The 23,642-nt window shown below is 48.0% G+C and overlaps 1 protein-coding gene across 1 annotated transcript in view; it reads left to right on the forward strand.

Annotated features, from left to right (window-relative positions):
* Positions 1–23,642, forward strand: part of KMO (kynurenine 3-monooxygenase) — a 525,463-nt gene that overhangs the window by 403,900 nt on the left and 97,921 nt on the right. The window contains exon 11 of the mRNA XM_075269516.1: positions 14,381–14,438. Within this exon, the coding sequence (XP_075125617.1) occupies positions 14,381–14,438 (58 nt within the window). The remainder of the gene's footprint in view (positions 1–14,380; positions 14,439–23,642) is intronic.

Genomic DNA, 23,642 nt, shown 5'->3' on the forward strand with positions numbered 1-23,642 from the left:
AGGGAGAAGCTTGTCAGTGTAACGTGGCACTGACGGGCTCAATCGCCGCAACCCAGCTTTCCAAGGATCCTGAATGGAACACACTGACAGTGTATTCCCGTATACCCCATATATACACCCCAAATCCCCGTTCCAACGGTGTGCCCCCCCACCTTCACCTCAGAAATACCCTGCAAGTCCCCTAGCAATAGAATTGGGGCTATATACACCCACAATTTTTGCTACTGGTATATAGTGCCATTGTCTGACTGGGAATTCAAAGAATATATGGGGGTTATGTGCACCCACAATTTTTAATACTGGTATACAGTGCCATTGTCTGACTGGGAATTCAAAGAATATATGGGGGTTATGTGCACCCACAATTTTTAATACTGGTATACAGTGCCATTGTCTGACTGGGAATTCAAAGAATATATGGGGGTTACGTGCACCCACAATTTTTGCTACTGCTATACAGTTCCATTGTCTGACTGGGAATTCAAAGAATATATGGGGGTTATGTGCACCCACAATTTTTAATACTGGTATACAGTGCCATTGTCTGACTGGGAATTCAAAGAATATATGGGGGTTATGTGCACCCACAATTTTTACTACTGGTATATAGTGCCATTGTCTGACTGGGAATTCAAAGAATATATGGGGGTTATGTGCACCCACAATTTTTAATACTGGTATACAGTGCCATTGTCTGACTGGGAATTCAAAGAATATATGGGGGTTATGTGCACCCACAATTTTTACTACTGGTATACAGTGCCATTGTCTGACTGGGAATTCAAAGAATATATGTGGGTTATGTGCACCCACAATTTTTAATACTGGTATACAGTGCCATTGTCTGACTGGGAATTCAAAGAATATATGGGGGTTATGTGCACCCACAATTTTTACTACTGGTATACAGTGCCATTGTCTGACTGGGAATTCAAAGAATATATGGGGGTTATGTGCACCCACAATTTTTAATACTGGTATACAGTGCCATTGTCTGACTGGGAATTCAAAGAATATATGGGGGTTATGTGCACCCACAATTTTTACTACTGGTATACAGTGCCATTGTCTGACTGGGAATTCAAAGAATATATGTGGGTTATGTGCACCCACAATTTTTAATACTGGTATACAGTGCCATTGTCTGACTGGGAATTCAAAGAATATATGGGGGTTATGTGCACCCACAATTTTTACTACTGGTATACAGTGCCATTATCTGACTGGGAATTCAAAGAATATATGGGGGTTATGTGCACCCACAATTTTTGCTACTGCTATACAGTTCCATTGTCTGACTGGGAATTCAAAGAATATATGGGGGTTATGTGCACCCACAATTTTTAATACTGGTATACAGTGCCATTGTCTGACTGGGAATTCAAAGAATATATGGGGGTTATGTGCACCCACAATTTTTACTACTGGTATACAGTGCCATTGTCTGACTGGGAATTCAAAGAATATATGGGGGTTATGTGCACCCACAATTTTTAATACTGGTATATAGTGCCATTGTCTGACTGGGAATTCAAAGAATATATGGGGGTTATGTGCACCCACAATTTTTAATACTGGTATACAGTGCCATTGTCTGACTGGGAATTCAAAGAATATATTGGGGTTATGTGCACCCACAATTTTTACTACTGGTATACAGTGCCATTGTCTGACTGGGAATTCAAAGAATATATGGGGGTTACGTGCACCCACAATTTTTGCTACTGCTATACAGTTCCATTGTCTGACTGGGAATTCAAAGAATATATGGGGGTTATGTGCACCCACAATTTTTAATACTGGTATACAGTGCCATTGTCTGACTGGGAATTCAAAGAATATATGGGGGTTATGTGCACCCACAATTTTTAATACTGGTATACAGTGCCATTGTCTGACTGGGAATTCAAAGAATATATGGGGGTTATGTGCACCCACAATTTTTACTACTGGTATACAGTGCCATTGTCTGACTGGGAATTCAAAGAATATATGGGGGTTATGTGCACCCACAATTTTTACTACTGGTATATAGTGCCATTGTCTGACTGGGAATTCAAAGAATATATGGGGGTTATGTGCACCCACAATTTTTAATACTGGTATACAGTGCCATTGTCTGACTGGGAATTCAAAGAATATATGGGGGTTACGTGCACCCACAATTTTTGCTACTGCTATACAGTTCCATTGTCTGACTGGGAATTCAAAGAATATATGGGGGTTATGTGCACCCACAATTTTTGCTACTGCTATACAGTTCCATTGTCTGACTGGGAATTCAAAGAATATATGGGGGTTATGTGCACCCACAATTTTTAATACTGGTATACAGTGCCATTGTCTGACTGGGAATTCAAAGAATATATGGGGGTTATGTGCACCCACAATTTTTACTACTGGTATACAGTGCCATTGTCTGACTGGGAATTCAAAGAATATATGGGGGTTATGTGCACCCACAATTTTTAATACTGGTATATAGTGCCATTGTCTGACTGGGAATTCAAAGAATATATGGGGGTTATGTGCACCCACAATTTTTAATACTGGTATACAGTGCCATTGTCTGACTGGGAATTCAAAGAATATATTGGGGTTATGTGCACCCACAATTTTTACTACTGGTATACAGTGCCATTGTCTGACTGGGAATTCAAAGAATATATGGGGGTTACGTGCACCCACAATTTTTGCTACTGCTATACAGTTCCATTGTCTGACTGGGAATTCAAAGAATATATGGGGGTTATGTGCACCCACAATTTTTAATACTGGTATACAGTGCCATTGTCTGACTGGGAATTCAAAGAATATATGGGGGTTATGTGCACCCACAATTTTTACTACTGGTATATAGTGCCATTGTCTGACTGGGAATTCAAAGAATATATGGGGGTTATGTGCACCCACAATTTTTACTACTGGTATACAGTGCCATTGTCTGACTGGGAATTCAAAGAATATATGGGGGTTATGTGCACCCACAATTTTTAATACTGGTATATAGTGCCATTGTCTGACTGGGAATTCAAAGAATATATGGGGTTATGTGCACCCACAATTTTTAATACTGGTATACAGTGCCATTGTCTGACTGGGAATTCAAAGAATATATGGGGGTTATGTGCACCCACAATTTTTACTACTGGTATACAGTGCCATTGTCTGACTGGGAATTCAAAGAATATATGGGGGTTACGTGCACCCACAATTTTTGCTACTGCTATACAGTTCCATTGTCTGACTGGGAATTCAAAGAATATATGGGGGTTATGTGCACCCACAATTTTTAATACTGGTATACAGTGCCATTGTCTGACTGGGAATTCAAAGAATATATTGGGAATACAAATACCCTCATTTCTTGCTACTGCCATATAGTGCCAGTGTCTGACTGGGAATTCAAAGAATATATTGGGGTTATGTGCACCCACAATTTTTAATACTGGTATATAGTGCCATTGTCTGACTGGGAATTCAAAGAATATATGGGGGTTATGTGCACCCACAATTTTTACTACTGGTATATAGTGCCATTGTCTGACTGGGAATTCAAAGAATATATGGGGGTTATGTGCACCCACAATTTTTACTACTGGTATTCAGTGCCATTGTCTGACTGGGAATTCAAAGAATATATGGGGGTTATGTGCACCCACAATTTTTACTACTGGTATACAGTGCCATTGTCTGACTGGGAATTCAAAGAATATATGGGGGTTACGTGCACCCACAATTTTTGCTACTGCTATACAGTTCCATTGTCTCACTGGGAATTCAAAGAATATATGGGGGTTATGTGCACCCACAATTTTTAATACTGGTATACAGTGCCATTGTCTGACTGGGAATTCAAAGAATATATGGGGGTTATGTGCACCCACAATTTTTACTACTGGTATATAGTGCCATTGTCTGACTGGGAATTCAAAGAATATATGGGGGTTATGTGCACCCACAATTTTTACTACTGGTATATAGTGCCATTGTCTGACTGGGAATTCAAAGAATATATGGGGGTTATGTGCACCCACAATTTTTACTACTGGTATACAGTGCCATTGTCTGACTGGGAATTCAAAGAATATATGGGGGTTATGTGCACCCACAATTTTTAATACTGGTATATAGTGCCATTGTCTGACTGGGAATTCAAAGAATATATGGGGGTTATGTGCACCCACAATTTTTAATACTGGTATACAGTGCCATTGTCTGACTGGGAATTCAAAGAATATATTGGGGTTATGTGCACCCACAATTTTTACTACTGGTATACAGTGCCATTGTCTGACTGGGAATTCAAAGAATATATGGGGGTTACGTGCACCCACAATTTTTGCTACTGCTATACAGTTCCATTGTCTGACTGGGAATTCAAAGAATATATGGGGGTTATGTGCACCCACAATTTTTAATACTGGTATACAGTGCCATTGTCTGACTGGGAATTCAAAGAATATATTGGGAATACAAATACCCTCATTTCTTGCTACTGCCATATAGTGCCAGTGTCTGACTGGGAATTCAAAGAATATATTGGGGTTACGTGCACCCACAATTTTTAATACTGGTATATAGTGCCATTGTCTGACTGGGAATTCAAAGAATATATGGGGGTTATGTGCACCCACAATTTTTAATACTGGTATATAGTGCCATTGTCTGACTGGGAATTCAAAGAATATATGGGGGTTATGTGCACCCACAATTTTTAATACTGGTATACAGTGCCATTGTCTGACTGGGAATTCAAAGAATATATTGGGGTTATGTGCACCCACAATTTTTACTACTGGTATACAGTGCCATTGTCTGACTGGGAATTCAAAGAATATATGGGGGTTACGTGCACCCACAATTTTTGCTACTGCTATACAGTTCCATTGTCTGACTGGGAATTCAAAGAATATATGGGGGTTATGTGCACCCACAATTTTTACTACTGGTATACAGTGCCATTGTCTGACTGGGAATTCAAAGAATATATGGGGGTTATGTGCACCCACAATTTTTAATACTGGTATATAGTGCCATTGTCTGACTGGGAATTCAAAGAATATATTGGGGTTATGTGCACCCACAATTTTTACTACTGGTATACAGTGCCATTGTCTGACTGGGAATTCAAAGAATATATGGGGGTTACGTGCACCCACAATTTTTGCTACTGCTATACAGTTCCATTGTCTGACTGGGAATTCAAAGAATATATGGGGGTTATGTGCACCCACAATTTTTACTACTGGTATACAGTGCCATTGTCTGACTGGGAATTCAAAGAATATATGGGGGTTATGTGCACCCACAATTTTTAATACTGGTATACAGTGCCATTGTCTGACTGGGAATTCAAAGAATATATTGGGGTTATGTGCACCCACAATTTTTACTACTGGTATACAGTGCCATTGTCTGACTGGGAATTCAAAGAATATATGGGGGTTACGTGCACCCACAATTTTTGCTACTGCTATACAGTTCCATTGTCTGACTGGGAATTCAAAGAATATATGGGGGTTATGTGCACCCACAATTTTTAATACTGGTATACAGTGCCATTGTCTGACTGTGAATTCAAAGAATATATTGGGAATACAAATACCCTCATTTCTTGCTACTGCCATATAGTGCCAGTGTCTGACTGGGAATTCAAAGAATATATTGGGGTTACGTGCACCCACAATTTTTAATACTGGTATATAGTGCCATTGTCTGACTGGGAATTCAAAGAATATATGGGGGTTATGTGCACCCACAATTTTTAATACTGGTATATAGTGCCATTGTCTGACTGGGAATTCAAAGAATATATGGGGGTTATGTGCACCCACAATTTTTAATACTGGTATACAGTACCATTGTCTGACTGGGAATTCAAAGAATATATTGGGGTTATGTGCACCCACAATTTTTACTACTGGTATACAGTGCCATTGTCTGACTGGGAATTCAAAGAATATATGGGGGTTACGTGCACCCACAATTTTTGCTACTGCTATACAGTTCCATTGTCTGACTGGGAATTCAAAGAATATATGGGGGTTATGTGCACCCACAATTTTTAATACTGGTATACAGTGCCATTGTCTGACTGGGAATTCAAAGAATATATTGGGAATACAAATACCCTCATTTCTTGCTACTGCCATATAGTGCCAGTGTCTGACTGGGAATTCAAAGAATATATTGGGGTTACGTGCACCCACAATTTTTAATACTGGTATATAGTGCCATTGTCTGACTGGGAATTCAAAGAATATATGGGGGTTATGTGCACCCACAATTTTTAATACTGGTATATAGTGCCATTGTCTGACTGGGAATTCAAAGAATATATGGGGGTTATGTGCACCCACAATTTTTACTACTGGTATATAGTGCCATTGTCTGACTGGGAATTCAAAGAATATATGGGGGTTATGTGCACCCACAATTTTTACTACTGGTATACAGTGCCATTGTCTGACTGGGAATTCAAAGAATATATGGGGGTTATGTGCACCCACAATTTTTAATACTGGTATATAGTGCCATTGTCTGACTGGGAATTCAAAGAATATATGGGGGTTATGTGCACCCACAATTTTTAATACTGGTATACAGTGCCATTGTCTGACTGGGAATTCAAAGAATATATGGGGGTTACGTGCACCCACAATTTTTGCTACTGCTATACAGTTCCATTGTCTGACTGGGAATTCAAAGAATATATGGGGGTTATGTGCACCCACAATTTTTACTACTGGTATACAGTGCCATTGTCTGACTGGGAATTCAAAGAATATATGGGGGTTACGTGCACCCACAATTTTTGCTACTGGTATACAGTGCCATTGTCTCACTGGGAATTCCACAAATAATTTGGGGATTCATTCACCCTACATCTCAGGCTCTTGCCATATTCACCCAGGTTGTCAGTGCTGCACCAGCTCGTTCCCAGACAGCTCGGCCCGAAAAACACGTTACCTATATAGAGGATTTGGACAATGAAGACAACATGTTCTAAATCTAATGTCTGCACCTTCTCCAGAATTAAAATAAAGGCAGCGTTTAACTTTCAAATAGCACTGCACAAAGGAAGAGCTTATCAGCTTGTCTCATGACATGCTACTGAAAAGTTTCATTTGTGTATCTTAATGTAAATATAGTTGTATAAGCTTTTTGGGTTTTAGGCACTGCCAAGTTATTTATTACCACCCGCTCCCTTATAATGATGATGACGCCAAAGTCACTGTGGGTGTTCAGAGCTCACAGCTTTGGGTGACATTTGTCTTGCTCTCTGTCGGTACCAGCTGTCTTTTTGGATACCGTAAAGTTATGTTGACTTTATTAACAGCTATAGAAGCTTTAGCCAGGTTGTGACGGTGTGTAACCCTAACAACACTAAGTGGGATACACATTAATAGTCAGTCTATGTACGCTAAACGTATCACTGAAGTAATTTTTTTTCCCTCTCCCCTAATATAAGAAAGGAACAGACATTAGACCTAGACCGGGGTTCGAGGCTTGAAAAAATCCAGTATTATTTGTTCTTCATGATGTGAAATATGTGTTGAAAAGCAACCCAAGATGAAGTCAGCCATGTGTGCCAGTGTGTTACTTGGCATGCCTTTGCTGGCCCCAACTGTAAGGGTCACTCTCCATTTCCTCCATTTTCCACTCCCCTTCACACCATTTGTGGTGAAGCAATGGGATGCACTGAAGTGCACCCTCTAGCCTCGTGTGGGATAGGGACATCAGATGCCACTCCAACCCCCTCGTCTTCCTCCGCCAGCCAACGGTGCGAAGATGAGAGGAGTGTGCTCTGACTGTTTTCTGCCTAGCAGAGGCTAGTTCTCACTTACGAAAATGGCCCCACTTTGACCTGTATATCAGGCACAATGGTGTAGGTTTCAAAGAAACATGGCACCAACAAGTTGGAAAACGTGGGCCATGCGTGGACCGTGTTTGAGTCTGGCAAGCTCCAGATCTGCTACCAGGTTCCAGCCATTATCACAGGCGCAAAAATGCCAGGCCCCAGGTGTAGCAGGGAAAAAAAAATGCCATCTCAGCCAGGATGGCATCCCTGACCTCGGAGGCACTGTGCTGTCTGTCCCCCAAGCTGATCAGTTTCAGCACGGCCTGCTGACATCTCCCCATGCCAGTGTTACAGTGTTTTCCGCTAGTAGCTGGGGTGGAGGTTGCAGCTTCGTAGGGTTTCAGTCTACTCCTGCCATGAATTTTGGCCTGGGAGAGGAGATAGGCCACCCCAGTTTGCACCCGGGGAACAGACTCCACCACATTCACCCTGCCTGTCATTAAAGATAAGCACTGCAGCATCCCTGACCACAGGCGCTTGTCCATGTGTCGGTGGTCAAGTGGACCTTGCAGCAAAGCGCAGAGCTCTGGGCCCGACTGATGTTATGGGACACATGCAGGCGCAAGGCAGAGACAGCACACCAAGAGAAGTAGTAACGGCTAGGCCCAGCATAGGGAGGTGCCCCAGCTGCCATCTGCTGACGGAAGGCCTGGGTCTCCAGAAGCATAAACAAACACCAACATCTCCAGGGCCAGCAGTTTATCGATGAGGCTGTTACAGGCTTGGGCATGGGGGTGGGTTGTATTGTACTTCTGCCTGCAATGAAAAGCTTGGGAAATGTGGAGTGGCTGGGAAGAGGCGCATGATGGTGCAGGCCAAAAGGGCGCATGAGGGTGAACTCCCCAATGTGTCAGAGATAGGTGTGTAGGTGTCCTTGCATCATATACTTGCACCATATTTGGCTTTGGAAGTTAATTTTGTGCCAAAAAGTGGTTAAGACAGCGATCCCTCAGCTACTCCCGTTACACTGTCTATTGAAGTTACCATCTGTGGAAGTGGACCACCATTTCTAAGATCCCAAAGGAAGCAGGCAAGAGATGTGCAGTTCAGAAAAAAAGATGAGAAAATAAGTTTAGGCTGTAGAGCACAGAGGGATCGGAGAGGACAGAGCTGGTGTCGGCCAGGTATTCCCACAACATGCGCCTATACTTGTCCCTCCTGGTGACACTAGGCCCCTGAGTGGCAGTAATTTGTCCAGGGGGGCCATTAACGTGTTCCAGACCTAGGAATAAGTCTTCCAACAGGGTAGAGTTTTGCATGCCTTTGCTTCTACCCACTGTTTTTGCTGCTTAGCTTCCCTCCACATCTACTCTGCTTTCACCCCTAAACATCACCCCAGTTTATGCCTTTGCTTCTACCCAGGTTTTTTGTTGATTTAGCTTCCCTCTACATCTACACTGCTTTAGCCCCTAGACATCACCCCTGTCCATGTGGGGTCGGTGGCCTCGTCATCCACCAACTCCTCTTCCAATTGCGCACTGCCCCCTTACTGCAAACCGCACATGACCACAGCTTGCCTTGATGGCAACTGTGTCTCATGATCCCCACTTAGGTCCAGACAAGTCGGTGGCGGGTCCAAAACCCCAAAATTGGAAGGAAATGGCAGATGCTGCAGTATTTCTAACACCTGTTCCTGGTGCTCGGGCCTGGTCTGTGTTGTACCCTGCACCCTGCTTAACGCATCTGCCATATCCGAAGTTGTGCTGAGCGCATGCTAATGTTTCGTGTCCAGTGCAATGGATGGGATGGGATTTCACATAAGTCTGCCACCCATGGCCACTCATGGTTGAGCAACTGAGGGAGTTGACTTTGATGAACCCGAGGGTTTTGGAGTTGGAACTACATCAAAGGTCTGTGCTGCTCACACACTCTGCTCAACACATGATATGTTTAGTGCCAGCAGTGTGGAGACGTCGCACAACAGCCGTTGTTCCAGCAGGTACAGGCGTTGTAGGAGTGCATAGAGGCTAGCAGCGGCAACTATACACTTTAAAAACTATCCGCACAAGCACCACACTTTCACCAGTAGCTCAGGAACATTGGGGTACCTTTTTCAAAAGATTAGCAGCAATGAGTTAAAAACGTGGCCCAGGCATGGAATATGTTGCAGGCTGCCAAGCTACAGAGCCAATCCCAGGTTACGGCCATTATCACACATGACAACATGCCTGGGCCCAGGTGCAGTGGCAAAAACCACATTGCCGTCTCATCGAGGATGGCATGACTCACTTTGTAGGCAGTGTGCTGTCTGGCCCCCAAGCTGATGAGCTTCAGCACGGCCCGCTGACGTCTCCCCACACCAGTGTTGCAGCGTTTCCAGCTCGTAGCTGGGGTCAATTTAACAGCGGAGGAGGGTGGTGTTTCAGCCCTCCTCCCAGGAATGTTGTGTGGGGAGACAAGTCAGGCCACCACATTTTGCGACCCGGTCCACGCCTCAACTACATTCAACCACTGTGCCCAAATTGAAAGTTAGCGTCCCTGTCCGCATGCACTTGTCCATTCGTAACTGGTCACATGGAACTTTAGGGCTAAGCGCTGAATTTAGGGACCGCCTCATGTTTGGGGGAAAGTGCTGGTGTGGACGGCACAGTGCGGTGGCGCAGTAGACACTCTGCCCAAAAAGGGCAGAGTGTCCCCCAGCCGGGATTCCAACATCTCCTGGGCCAGATTTCTTGAGATGAGGCCGTTGAAGCCTTGGGCATGTGGGTGGGTTGCGCTGTACTTTAGCATGAAATGAAAGGCTTGGGAGATGGGGAGTTGCTGGGAAGAGGCGCATGATGGCGCGGGCAAAAGGAGAAATGGCAGGAAAAGGTGAGGATAAGGGTGAACTCCCCAAAGTGTCAGAGGCAGATGTGGAGGTGTCCTGGCTCCTGGTCTGGACTGCAGCGCCAGCCCTGTCAACAGTGGAAGAGGCAGTGGCCGCCAGGCCAAACGACGATTATCCTGCGCTTGCTCTCACCCACTGAGCCCAGGGGCAGCGGGGATAAACAAATTGCCATCTCATCCAGGATGGCATCCCTGACCTCAGAGGCAATGTGCTGTCCGTCTCCCAAGCTGATGAGCTTCAGCCCAGCCTGCTGACGTCTCCCCACACCAGTGTTGCAGCGTTTTCAGCTCGTAGCTGGGGTCAATCTAACAGCGGAGGAGGAGGAGGGTGGTGTTTCAGCCCTCCTCCCAGGAATGTTTTGTGGGGAAACAAGTCAGGAAAATTCTTGAAACGGGAGAGTTTTGCATCTTTGCCCTTGCTGCCTATGGACATCCCTTTGCCTCTAGCCACCATTTTCCCTGCTTTGCTTGCCTCCACATCCACACTGCTTTTGCCCCTAGACATCACCCCAGTCCATGCCTTAGCTTGTACCCCCAGTTTTTCCTGCTTAGCTTGCCTCCACATCCACACTGCTTTTGCCCCTAGACATCACCCCAGTCCATGCCTTAGCTTGTACCCCCAGTTTTTCCTGCTTAGCTTGCCTCCACATCCACACTGCTTTTGCCCCTAGACATCATCCCTATCCATGCCTCTTCCCCTAGCCATAACTCTGCCACCCCTGGAAACTCATGGTGCAGAAACTTTGGTTGCTGACTTTGAGGAACCCTTGGGTTTTGTAGATGGAACTCCATCAAAGGTCTGTGCAGCTCACACACCCTGCTCAAGATATGGTATTGTAGGGTTTCAGCGTGTGTGAATGACGGACAACAGCCTGTGTTTGGACAGATGTAGGCCTTGCTAGAGTGTTTTTAGGCTAGCAGCGACTCCTGTGCACTTGCAAAAGTGGGCGCACAAGCGCCGCATTTTCAACAGTAGCTTCGGTACATTTGGGTATGTTTTTAAAAAACTTTGCACCACTAGGTTAGACGTGGGCCAAACATGGAACGTGTTGGAGGCTGGCAAGCTCCAGAGCCGCTACCAGGTTCCAGCCATTATCACAGGCGTAAAAATGCCAGGCCCCAGGTGTAGCAGGGAAAAAAAAATGCCATCTCAGCCAGGATGGCATCCCTGACCTCGGAGGCACTGTGCTGTCTGTCCCCCAAGCTGATGAGCTTCAGCACCGCCTGCTGACGTCTCCCCACACCAGTGTTTTAGCGTTTGCCGCTAGTAGCTGTGGTGGAGGTTGCAGCGTCGTAGGGTTTCAGTCTACTCCTGCCATGAATTTTGGCCTGGGAGAGGAGATAGGCCACCCCAGTTTGCACCCGGGGAACAGACTCCACCACATTCACCCTGCCTGTCATTAAAGATAAGCACTGCAGCATCCCTGACCACAGGCGCTTGTCCAAGTGTCGGTGGTCAAGTGGACCTTGCAGCAAAGCGCGGAACTAAGGGCCCACCTGATGTTGAGTGACACGTGCTGGTGCAAGGCGGGGACGCCACACCGGGAGAAGTTGAGACGGCTAGGGACGGCATAGTGAGGTGCCACAGTTGCCATCAGGTCCGGGAAGGCGGGAGTTTCAACAAGCCGGAACGCCAACCTCTCCTGGGCCAGCAGTTTAGCGATGTTGGCGTTCTAGGCTTGCGTGGGTGGGTGGTTAGCGGTGTATTTCTGCCGGCGCTCCAATGTCTGAGAGATGGTGGGTTGTTGTAAAGAAGCGCCTGATGGTGCCTTTGATGGTGCAGGAGAAGGAGATAAGACAGAAACAGGGGAGGATGAGGGAGAAGTCAACAAAGTGGCGGAGGCAGATGAAGTGATATCCTGGCTCGTCCTCTGGAGTGCATCGCCAGCACTGTGAGCAGAGGCAGTGGCATGAACGGCGGGCAACGTTTGTCCTGCCGTTGCTGCCTGCCACTGATTCCATTGCTTGGATTCCAAATGACGGTGCATTGAAGTGGTGGACAGGTTGCTCTTCTCAGGGCCCCTACTCGATTTCGAGAGGCAAATTGTGTAGACGACACTATATCTGTCCTCGGCGCATTCCTTGAAAAAACTCTACACCTTCAAGAAACGTGCCCTCGATGGGGGAGTTTTTCTGGGCTGGGTACAAAAGGGAACATCTTCGGACATTCCGGGTCTGGCCTGGCTTCGGCAAAGCAGCTGACCTCTGCCTCTGGACATGTCTCTGCCTCTAGCTACCCTTTTTGGTGCTGCACCTGCCTCAACATCCACACTACTTTCCCAGCTTGACATCTGCCTTGTCCAGGTGGGGTCGGTGTCCTCGTCGTCCACCACCTCCTCTTCCAACTCCTGTCTCGCCTCCTCCTCCTGCACAATGCGCATGTCAACTGGCTGCCCTGACAGCAACTGCGTCTCATCGTCGTCGATGAGGGTGGGTTGCTGGTCATCCGCCACCAAATCGACCGGAGATGGAATGGAGGAGACTCTAGTGTTTGAGCATCTGGACACAGATACTCGTCTGTTAGGTCCGTGGAATCGCGAAATGGAGGGGCAGGTTGCGGTACAGTCAAAGGAAGGGAGAACAGCTCTGGGGAGCAGGGACAGTTGGGGTTATTGTTCTGGGAAGATTGGGAATTTTGGGTGGAAGGAGGACAAGACTGTTGGGTAAGAGGAGGTAGAGGCTGACTGGCTGGTGGACAATGTGCTTTAAGCGTTATCTGACAGCCATTGCAAGATCTGTTCCTGGTTCTCGGGCCTACTAATCTTTGTACCATTCAGCCTAGTTAATGTGGAACTTTTGTGCAAAGCGCAGAACTTAGGGCCCGCCTGATGTTAAGGGACACACGCTGGTACAAGGCTCAACTCACCCTAAGTGCCAAAAACACTGCTGGTGCAAGGCTCTACTCATGCCAAGGGCCTCAATCTCTGCTGGTAGCTCAGCTTAAGGTCATGTAACTTTGTTTGGAAGGGCTCATGTTAAGGGCTAGAAAAGTGAATTTTGGAAGGTCTTACCACATCACACACACACACACACACACACACACACACACACACACACACACACACTCAAAATGACAGTTAAGGGTGAGGGCTTTTGGAATTCCCATTGCCTATTCCATTTGTGGTTGTCATGGGGAACGTGATTTAAAGGGGTGGTTGTTACTGTTTGTTGAGCTTAAATTGGGGTTTGTGTCCATCCATTTGGGGAGTAAAGAAGGTTTCCAGGTATTTTCCCACTTTGATAGAGGTTTTTTTGAATGCGGAAAGTGTGTAGTTGTTAGGCAGTGATGTTGGGGTAATAGAGGGTCTTTGGTGTGTTAGATGCCCCCAGACATGCTTCCCCTGCTGTCCCAGTGTCATTCCAGAGGTGTTGGCATCATTTCCTGGGGTGTCATAGTGGACTTGGTGACCCTCCAGACACGGATTTGGGTTTCCCCCTTAACGAGTATCTGTTCCCCATAGACTATAATGGGGTTCGAAACCCGTTCGAACACACGAACATTGAGCGGCTGTTCGAATCGAATTTCGAACCTCGAACATTTTAGTGTTCGCTCATCTCTATTCATCTTCAATTAAACATTTTGAAAATCCAGATAATAGCCCTATTAAGAAACCTGCATTATGTATGCCAGGCCTAAAACTTGTATTATGTTTTGATTTCTAATGAAAAATCTTGTTTTGTTTTTTAAAGGGATTTGAAGATTGCCTGGTATTTTCTGAATTAATGGAGCAATATGGCAATGATTTCAGTGAGTATTTCAGCAACTTTCATGACATATACAACTGTAAAAAACAGATCTCACAATACCCAGTTTATTCCCCTTATCATATAAAATTAATTAAGGGTGCATTCACACTACGAATACGCTGACTGATTCTGAATGTTAAAACACGTGTATAAAGCAGATCTCATTCATTTCAATAGAAATGAAATTAATGGGCTGTTTTTTTCTCTATGAGCATTCCCATTGAAGTGAATGGGAAGCGCTCGCGTTTACAGCTCGGAATGAGCCGACCGAGCTGTACATGCGAGCGCTTCCCATTCACTTCAATGGGAGCACTCATAGAGAAAAAAGCAGCCTATTCATTTCAATGAGGAGCACTCATATGCCGGATCCCATTGAAATTAATAGGATCTGCTTTATACACGCTTATTCTGAATGTGTTTTAATGTTCAGAATCAGTCAGCGTATCCGTAGTCTGAATGCACCCTAAGGTAGTCTTTAGTTTTACCATATATTATGCATTTTGACATTGTTCTTAGAATAGGATTTTTCCTAGAAGACTACTTGTATGTTTTAAGCCAGGGGTAGGTAACCTTTTGCTCTCCAGCTGTTGTAAAACTACAACTCCCAGCATGCACACATACTCTGCTGTTCTTGAAACTCCTGCGGAAGTGAATGGAGCAGGTTGGGAGTTGTAGTTTCACAAGCAGCTGGAGTGCCAAAGATTGCTGACGCATGTTTTAGGATAAGGCCCCACATAGCAGGCCACAGTGAAAAAGCACTGCAGGAAAAACCACAGCGGAAAAGCATTCCTCTTTTTCATGCAGAAGGTCTGCAGAATTTACCTATAGTTTTAACTATAGCGAAGCTGCCAGTGTTTCCATAGGTATAATTGGTTTCCAAAAATGCTGTGCGTATTTTTCTGCAGTGTGTGGCTGAAACTCTCTAGAATCCAATCCACTTTGCAGGGACTATAAAACACTGTGGTTTTTGCAGCAGTCAGACCATTGCATTTACACTACGTGGAGTCCCAGCCTTAGTGGTTTGCATTGTTAAAACGATGACACATTTAATTAATATTCAAGACAACAGAAACATAGCTTTGCAAACAATTAAACCAGAAGGGAACAGAAGGTAACATAATCCAACTGCTGTAAACTGCTCACTTGTCTAACAGAAATGTTTCTCATTTCAATCACTGTTGTTCTCCCACTCCTTGTAAAAACCACCTTTCCCCCTACGCCCAAACAGCAGCACAAGATGGGGTATTCCTGCCCCTGTGTACTGTTAGGACAGGTGGAACTTTTAATAAACTAACAAGTTCCCTCCCATAAAAGGCCCAGGAGACCTCCCCCTCCCTGTGTTTTTTTCTGTCCTGTGGACCAGGACAGGTGGAGGGAGAGGTCTCCTTTCCTCTCCCACAATTTTTAGAGAAAAAAAAAAATGTCCTTTCCTTTTGGATTTTAGGTTTCCCCCTCCCCCTCTGGGTTTTACCTGGGGCTGGGGGATTCCTTGCGGCTCCGCTCGCTTTCTGCTCCCCCGCCGCCTGGGTAATGATGCTCCGGCGGCCGGGGGGGGGGGAGTGAGTCTTGCGGCGCATCCTTGATGTTCGGACTGCGGTCCCTGTCCCGCCGCGCTTCCCCCGCCGCCTGGATGTGCAGAGGCGCTGGCGGCCGGGGGAGGAGGAACCTCGCGGCGCTCTACAAGTTTCTGCCGCGGGCACTATCTGGTGCGCCGCGGACTTCCGCTTCTCCGCGCATGCGCGGGGGAATTTGCTTCGCGCATGCGCGGCTTTGCCGGCTCGCGCATGCGCAGTCCAGGGCGCTTCGTCGCTGCGCTCAGTGCCTTCTTGGAAGGCTGTTTCAGGGGGACAGGTTCTCCCCCCCCTGCCTTAGTCTGTAATTAGGTTAGGCTGGGGGAAGGTTTTGCAATCCCCAGCCATTGTAGGGGGCAAGAAAGGGATAGAGGGCGGAGCTAACATAACTCCGCCCCCCCTTCTCCCTTATTTAGCTCTGGGTTGCCCAGTGTAGGTTGCCTGTCAGCTCTAGCTTGCAGGTTCCTACTGTTCCTGGGCAGCCAGAACCAGAAGGTGGAATTTCCCCTACGTTGGAGATTTTCTGAACTATATTCAAGGTGATGTATGCCCCCTGGTGGGGCCTGAGGGTAGAAGCTTTAAGGTAAGAGGAATAATGAGCAATATATTTCTCTTTAGATGTCATCTTCCTCTTCTATTGCGGAGAATCCTAGGAGGAAAGCTTCTAGCAAACGGCGTCACCTTGCTTGTGTTAAGTGTGAGGTGCCTTTACCGGACGGCTACGCCTACCAGTGTTGTCGCGGATGCCGAGGTCCGCCTTCAGAAGACACTTCTGTCCGTGACGTGGTTGGTTGGGTGAGAGAATTCGTTGAGGAGTCAATGAGAGAAATCAAGGTCTCAATCTCTCAGCTGTCTAAGAGACCGCGCATGGAGTCATCACCCCCTTCGCTTCCACCTATGGAGGCGCTGCAGATTTTGGACGAGGTTTCCTCAGAAGAGGACAACCTGGACCCAACTAAGCCGGTCTTCCCGGTGGATAGGATGCCTAAGTTGCTTAAGGTCTTACGGGCCAAGGACGTAGAGGAGGCCACGGAGGAGACTCCGTCCACCTCCCTCAAAACCTTTAAGGCCAACCCTGATATGGTCAAGAGGTTTGAAGCTGAATGGAGATTCCCAGAACGTCCATTCAATACTTCTAGGCGCTTTAGGGCGCTCTTTCCCTTGGCCGAGGCCCAGTCCAGCTCCTGGGGCCCCCCGCCTAAGGTCGACATAGCGGTCTCCAAATTATCTAAACGCACGGTAGTGCCAGCGGAGGATGGCTCTAACCTCCAGGATGTGATGGATCGCAGGGTAGAGGGGTCCCTGAGGCGTATTTACGCCTCTTCCTCAGCTCAAGCTTCGGTGGGCATCGCGGCTAGTGAGGTAGTCGCTAAACTGCGATCGGAGGTCTCAAATCTGGAGAGGGACATCGACTCCGGTGTCCATCGGGACGAGCTGTTAAAGGCTATGACAACCATTAGCCTCATGTCCGACTACCTCTCTGAGACCGCTTTCTATCAGACCAAGCTGGCAGCGAGAACCATGGCATTGTCTACCGCCGCGAGGCGCCCCCTCTGGCTCAAGCCCTGGAAGGCAGATAACGCCTCAAAATTCAATTTATGCGCCCTGCCCTTTGAGCCAGGCAGGCTATTCGGGAGTGAACTTGACCGGCTAATGGAGGGGTTGGCCGATTCGAAAGGTAAGAACCTACCTCAGTCAACAGGATCCAGGCAACGATCCTTTCGTGGCTACGCCCCCGCGAGAGGCATGTCAAGAGGCCAGTTTCGAGGGCGCCCCTCTGGCCCTAGAGGCGGTCGAGGTTCCTCCCGTGGTGGTGGGAAAAGATCCACCTTCTGACTATCACGATTCCCTCGCCTGCAGGGCCAAGGTGGGGGGTCGGCTTTCCTTACATCTAGCCGCCTGGCACCATCATATCCAGGATCCATGGGTTCTCCAGCTTTTACGGGAAGGCTACAAAATAAGCTTCCTATCCCCCCCTCCAGACAGATACAGGAGGACCTGCCCTCTTCAGGGCACCAAACAGCTTCGTCTTCAAAGATCCGTGCAGGAGTATGTGGACAAGGCTGCGTTGGAACCCGTCCCTCTAGACGAACAGGGTCAAGGCGTTTATTCACCCGTGTTTCTAGTACCAAAGTCCACCGGAGGGTGGCGCATGATTATCGACCTGAGGTATGTAAATCAATTCATCCGCAAGGTCCGGTTCTGTATGGAGACCATAAGATCGGTTCTCCCCTTTCTGCAGCCAGGAGAACTATTCGTCACCTTGGATCTGAGGGACGCATACCTCCATATCCCCATTTATCCTCCACACAGGAAGTACTTAAGGATTGCCACGTATTTAGACGGAAGATTACATCACTTCCAGTTTACAGCTCTCCTGTTCGGTATATCCTCGGCCCCCCACACCTTCACAAAGGTAGTGGCCCCGGTCATAGCCGCCCTGCGCCTCCAGGGGATATTTATTGTCCCTTATTTAGACGACTGGCTGATAAAAGCTCAGTCAAGGGAGGTCTTGGCCACACAGTTGGATATCACAGTGGCCTTTGTGAGCGAGCTGGGCTGGCTGGTAAACTGGCAAAAGTCGGTAGTGGTTCCATCAACCCGGATTCAGTTCCTGGGGTTCAATTTGGATTCTCTCAGTATGATGATCTCCCTGCCCTCTCCTCGGAAGGAGAAGATTGGTCGAGCGGTTCACTACCTATCCCGAACCAGGAAGGTTACAATCAGGACAGCGATGAAGGTCCTGGGTCTCATGTCCGCAACCATCGAGGCAGTTCCTTGGGCACTATGGCATATGCGCCCCTTACAACTCGAGATCCTGAGAGTATGGAACCACAGTCCTTCGGGACTTCAGAAGCCTATCCAGCTTTCCATCAGTACCCGTCGATCACTGGAATGGTGGTCTCAACTCAAGGACGGGAGGTCCACGGTCCAGACTTCCTGGACCCTGTTGACCACAGATGCCTCCCTTACAGGCTGGGGAGCGCATCTGGGGGAGACCCTAATACGAGGAACCTGGAACCAACAAGAGAGAACTCGCTCCTCCAACTGGCGAGAGCTTACGGCAATTTATCTGGCACTACGGACTCTGACTCCCCACCTTCAGGGGAAGGCTGTCAGAATAAGGACAGACAATTCAACGGCCGTCCAATATATCAACAAACAGGGAGGCACCAGGTCTCCCTCCCTGATGAGGGTGACCAACCTGATATTCTCCTGAGCGGAGGAGAACTTGTCCCGGCTGTCAGCGGTGCATATCAAGGGCCACCTCAACGTCCTGGCAGACCAGTTAAGCAGGGGACTAATAACAACAGCCGAATGGTCTCTGTCCCCGGAAGTTTTCAAACAACTCACCAGGATGTGGGGTCTCCCCGAGGTGGATCTGATGGCCACCCAACACAACGCCAAGGTGGGACAATTCTGCTCCCTGTATCGGGACGGCAATCCCTTGGCGATCGATGCCCTGTCAATACCCTGGAGCTTCAAACTAGCATACATTTTCCCTCCGATTCCAATGATTCCCAGGGTGTTGGCGAAACTCAGGCAGGACCAGACTTCGGCCATTGTCATTATGCCGTTCTGGCCGAAAAGGGCATGGTTTACCCACCTCATGGTAATGAGTCGAGGGACCTACTGGAGGCTTCCGTGTGTCCAAAACCTGGTAACTCTAAACAGTCAGCTCTGCCAGGACCTGGACAGGTTCAACCTCACTGCCTGGAGGTTGACCGCACCGTACGTGGAGACAGAGGATTGTCCCAGGCCGTCTTAAGAACATTGGCCCACTCTAGAGCGGACTCGACCAATCGCAGTTACCAGAGGATTGCTCGAGTATTTAAGGACTGGGGGGCCAGGAGACAGTGTGATACATCGTCCATTGAATCAGTCCTGGAGTTTTTACAAGAGGGGTTGGACAAGGGATTGTCCCCGGCCACCTTGAGAGTGCATGTCTCGGCGCTATCCGCTCTATTGGGGACTAGATTGTCTCAGAATCCTCTCATAAGGCAATTCCAGAAAGGGGCCTCTAGGCTCCGACCCCCGGTACGGCCCCCGGCCCCCCAATGGGACCTAGGTGCGGTCCTACAAGGACTATGCGGCCCTCCATTTGAACCCTTGACAGAGGTGGAGCTCAAATACCTCTCATGGAAAGTAACCTTTCTTCTGGCAATCACATCTGCCAAGCGAGTAGGAGAGCTCCAGGCTTTGGCGGCATCAGAGCCATACACGACCTTTTTTCCGGACCGAGTCCAGCTTAGGTTTATTCAAGGGTTTCTGCCTAAAGTTCCCTCAGTGGAAAACATAAACCAGGTTATAACCTTACCTACCTTCTTCCCCTCTCCTTCCTCGGAGTGGGAACAGAAAATGCATAGTTTGGATCTGGTGCGAACTCTGCGGATATATCTGGACCGGACAGGTCCATTCCGCAGGTCAGAAAACCTACTTGTCAATTTTTTTGGTCACAACAGGGGTAATAAGGCGTCCAAGACTACTCTGTCAAGGTGGATCAGAGAAGCCATCTCAGTGGCCCTTCAGACACAGGGGCTGCCGGTCCCAGAAATTTTGCGAGCCCATGCTACCAGGGCGGTAGCGGCCTCTTGGGCAGAGAGGCAGTCCCTCTCAGTAGACCAGATCTGTGCGGCTGCATCTTGGTCTTCCCACTTGACTTTCGCCAGGCACTATAGATTGGACTGGCATACCTCCAAGGCGAAGTCCTTTGGTTACTCAATCCTGACCTCGGCCTGTCAGGATCCCCCTCCCTAGAAGGGGTATTACTTGTTAAGTCCCCATCTTGTGCTGCTGTTTGGGCGTAGGGGGAATGGAAGATTATATAGATAATCTGTTTTCCCTTAGCCCAAACAGCAGCACAAAGCTCCCTCCCTTGGCTTGTTAAGATTATATGTGGTCTTATGCTATATGGTACTTGGAGACTAACACAGGGAGGGGGAGGTCTCCTGGGCCTTTTATGGGAGGGAACTTGTTAGTTTATTAAAAGTTCCACCTGTCCTAACAGTACACAGGGGCAGGAATACCCCATCTTGTGCTGCTGTTTGGGCTAAGGGAAAACAGATTATCTATATAATCTTCCATTCCACCCCAAACCAGTCTGGTCAGTAAAGAAATCCTCATCTCTCACTCTCTCCTACCACACCATATAACTTTCTCTGCACAGCTCCTCACAAACCTGCAGGCTTTCCGCCCCAGACACATACAACCCCCCCACAGCCTCTCCTACCTACACCTGCTGTCCCTCTCCCTGCTCCTCCTTACTTCTGGTGACATATCTCCTAACCCTGGACCTCCACAGCAAATCTCCACTGTCCGCCATTTTCCCACAACTGGCGCTAGAGCACGGAACCCCCGAAATCTCAAACCAATCTCACTCACTCCTACCCCTCCCCCTGCCCTCCCCGGTGCACTATGGAATGCCCGCTCCGTATGTAATAAACTTACCTACATCCACGACCTTTTCATTCTCAATGATTTTACATTTCTTGGTCTCACTGAAACATGGCTGACACCCTCAAACACAGCCTCCCCCGCTGCACTCGCCTATGGAGGTCTGCACTTCTCACATACTCCCCGCCCCAACAACAAACCTGGCGGAGGCGTAGGCATCCTCCTGTCAGACAAGTGTTCATTTGCCCCTATCCAAGCGCTACCTGCCCTTAGCCCCCCCTCCTTTGAAGTGCATTCTGTTCGTATCTACTCACCCGCCAACCTCCGACTGGCCGTCATATACCAACCGCCAGGACCTACCGCTGCCTTTATCGACCACTTCACCACCTGGCTCACACACTTCCTATCTACAGACACCCCCACCATCATCATGGGGGATTTCAACATCCCCATTAACACAGACCACCCTTCCGCCTCCAGTCTCTTGTCCCTCACCACCTCCTTTGGTCTCTCCCTCTGGTCCTCTTCTGCCACCCACACAAAGGGGGGCACACTAGACCTAATATTCACCCGCCTCTGCTCCATATGCAACCTCTCTATCTCTCCATCCACGCTCTCGGACCACAACCTGCTAACAGTCTCTGCCCTCTCTTCTCCAACGGACCCCCCACTCTCTAAACCACCACGCCCCTGCAGGAACCTCAACCGCCTTGACACCTGCGCCCTCTCAGACTCTCTCCTACCACTCCCTGACATATCCTCAATCCAGGACACAGATGCCGCTGCTGCCTTCTATAATACCACCATTACCTCAGCCCTTGATTCTGTAGCCCCCTACACAAACTCCAGAGCCCGACCAACCAATAGACAACCCTGGCACACCGACCAGACTAAAAAACTGAGACGTGCCTCGCGGGTTGCAGAGCGCCTTTGGAAGAAAAACCACTCCCAGGAGGACTTCCTCAGGTACAAAGAGGCAGTTCTCACATTTAAGAACGCACTCACCGCCGCCAAGCAGGTCTACTTCACCACACTCATATCCGCACTCTCTCGCAACCCCAAACAACTATTCTCCACCTTCAACTCCCTCCTCTGTCCTCCCGCCCCCCTCCGACATCACTTATCTCAGCTGACGACTTCGCCTCCTACTTTAAAACTAAAATTGACACCATCAGAGACAGCCTCACCCTACTCCCCCGACAATCCATCCACCCTACTACTTACTGCTCCCCATCCCTGACCTGTTTCTCCTCCATCACTGATGAAAAACTCTCCTCCCTAATCTCCAAATCCCACCTCACCTCCTGTGCGCTCGACCCGATTCAATCACATCTCATCCCCAAGCTCACTGAAGTTATCACTCCAGCCCTAATCCATCTCTTCAATCTATCCCTAACCAATGGATCCTTCCCCTCAGCCTTCAAACACGCCACTGTCACTCCTATACTTAAGAAACCGTCCCTCAACCCGTCCTCTCCTGCCAACTATCGTCCCATCTCACTGCTCCCGTACGCCTCAAAACTTCTCGAGCAACACGTCCACTCAGAACTCTCCTCCTATCTCTCGTCCAACCTGCTCTTTGACAGACTTCAGTCAGGCTTCAGACCCCGGCACTCCACTGAAACTGCCCTAACAAAAGTCACTAACGTCCTGCTAACCGCCAAAGCCAAGCGCCATTACTCTGTCCTCCTCCTCCTCGACCTCTCCTCTGCCTTTGACACAGTTGACCACTCCCTCCTGTTAGAAATTCTCTCATCCCTTGGTATCTCAGACCTGGCCCATTCCTGGATCTCCTCATACCTCTCTGACCGCACATTCAGCGTCTCCCACTCGCACACCACCTCCTCACCTCGCCCTCTCTCTGTAGGTGTCCCCCAGGGCTCCGTCCTAGGACCCCTCCTGTTCTCCATCTACACCCTTGGCCTGGGCCAACTCATAGAATCTCATGGCTTTCAGTACCACTGCTATGCCGACGACACCCAAATATATATCTCTGGACCAGACATTACCTCCCTGTTGGCCAGAGTTCCAGATTGTTTAGCGGCCGTAGCCTCCTTCCTCTCCTCCCGCTTTCTCAAACTCAACATGGAGAAAACAGAGTTTATCATCTTCAGCCCATCCTGTATGGCCCCTCCACCTGACCCATCTATCAAAGTTAATGGAACCCCACTTACCCCTGTCCCACATGCCCGATGCCTTGGGGTAACCCTGGACTCCAACTTATCCTTCAAACCACATAT

Source organism: Leptodactylus fuscus, chromosome 3 (assembly GCF_031893055.1).
Source record: "Leptodactylus fuscus isolate aLepFus1 chromosome 3, aLepFus1.hap2, whole genome shotgun sequence".
In the NCBI taxonomy this organism is placed as follows: domain Eukaryota; kingdom Metazoa; phylum Chordata; class Amphibia; order Anura; family Leptodactylidae; genus Leptodactylus; species Leptodactylus fuscus.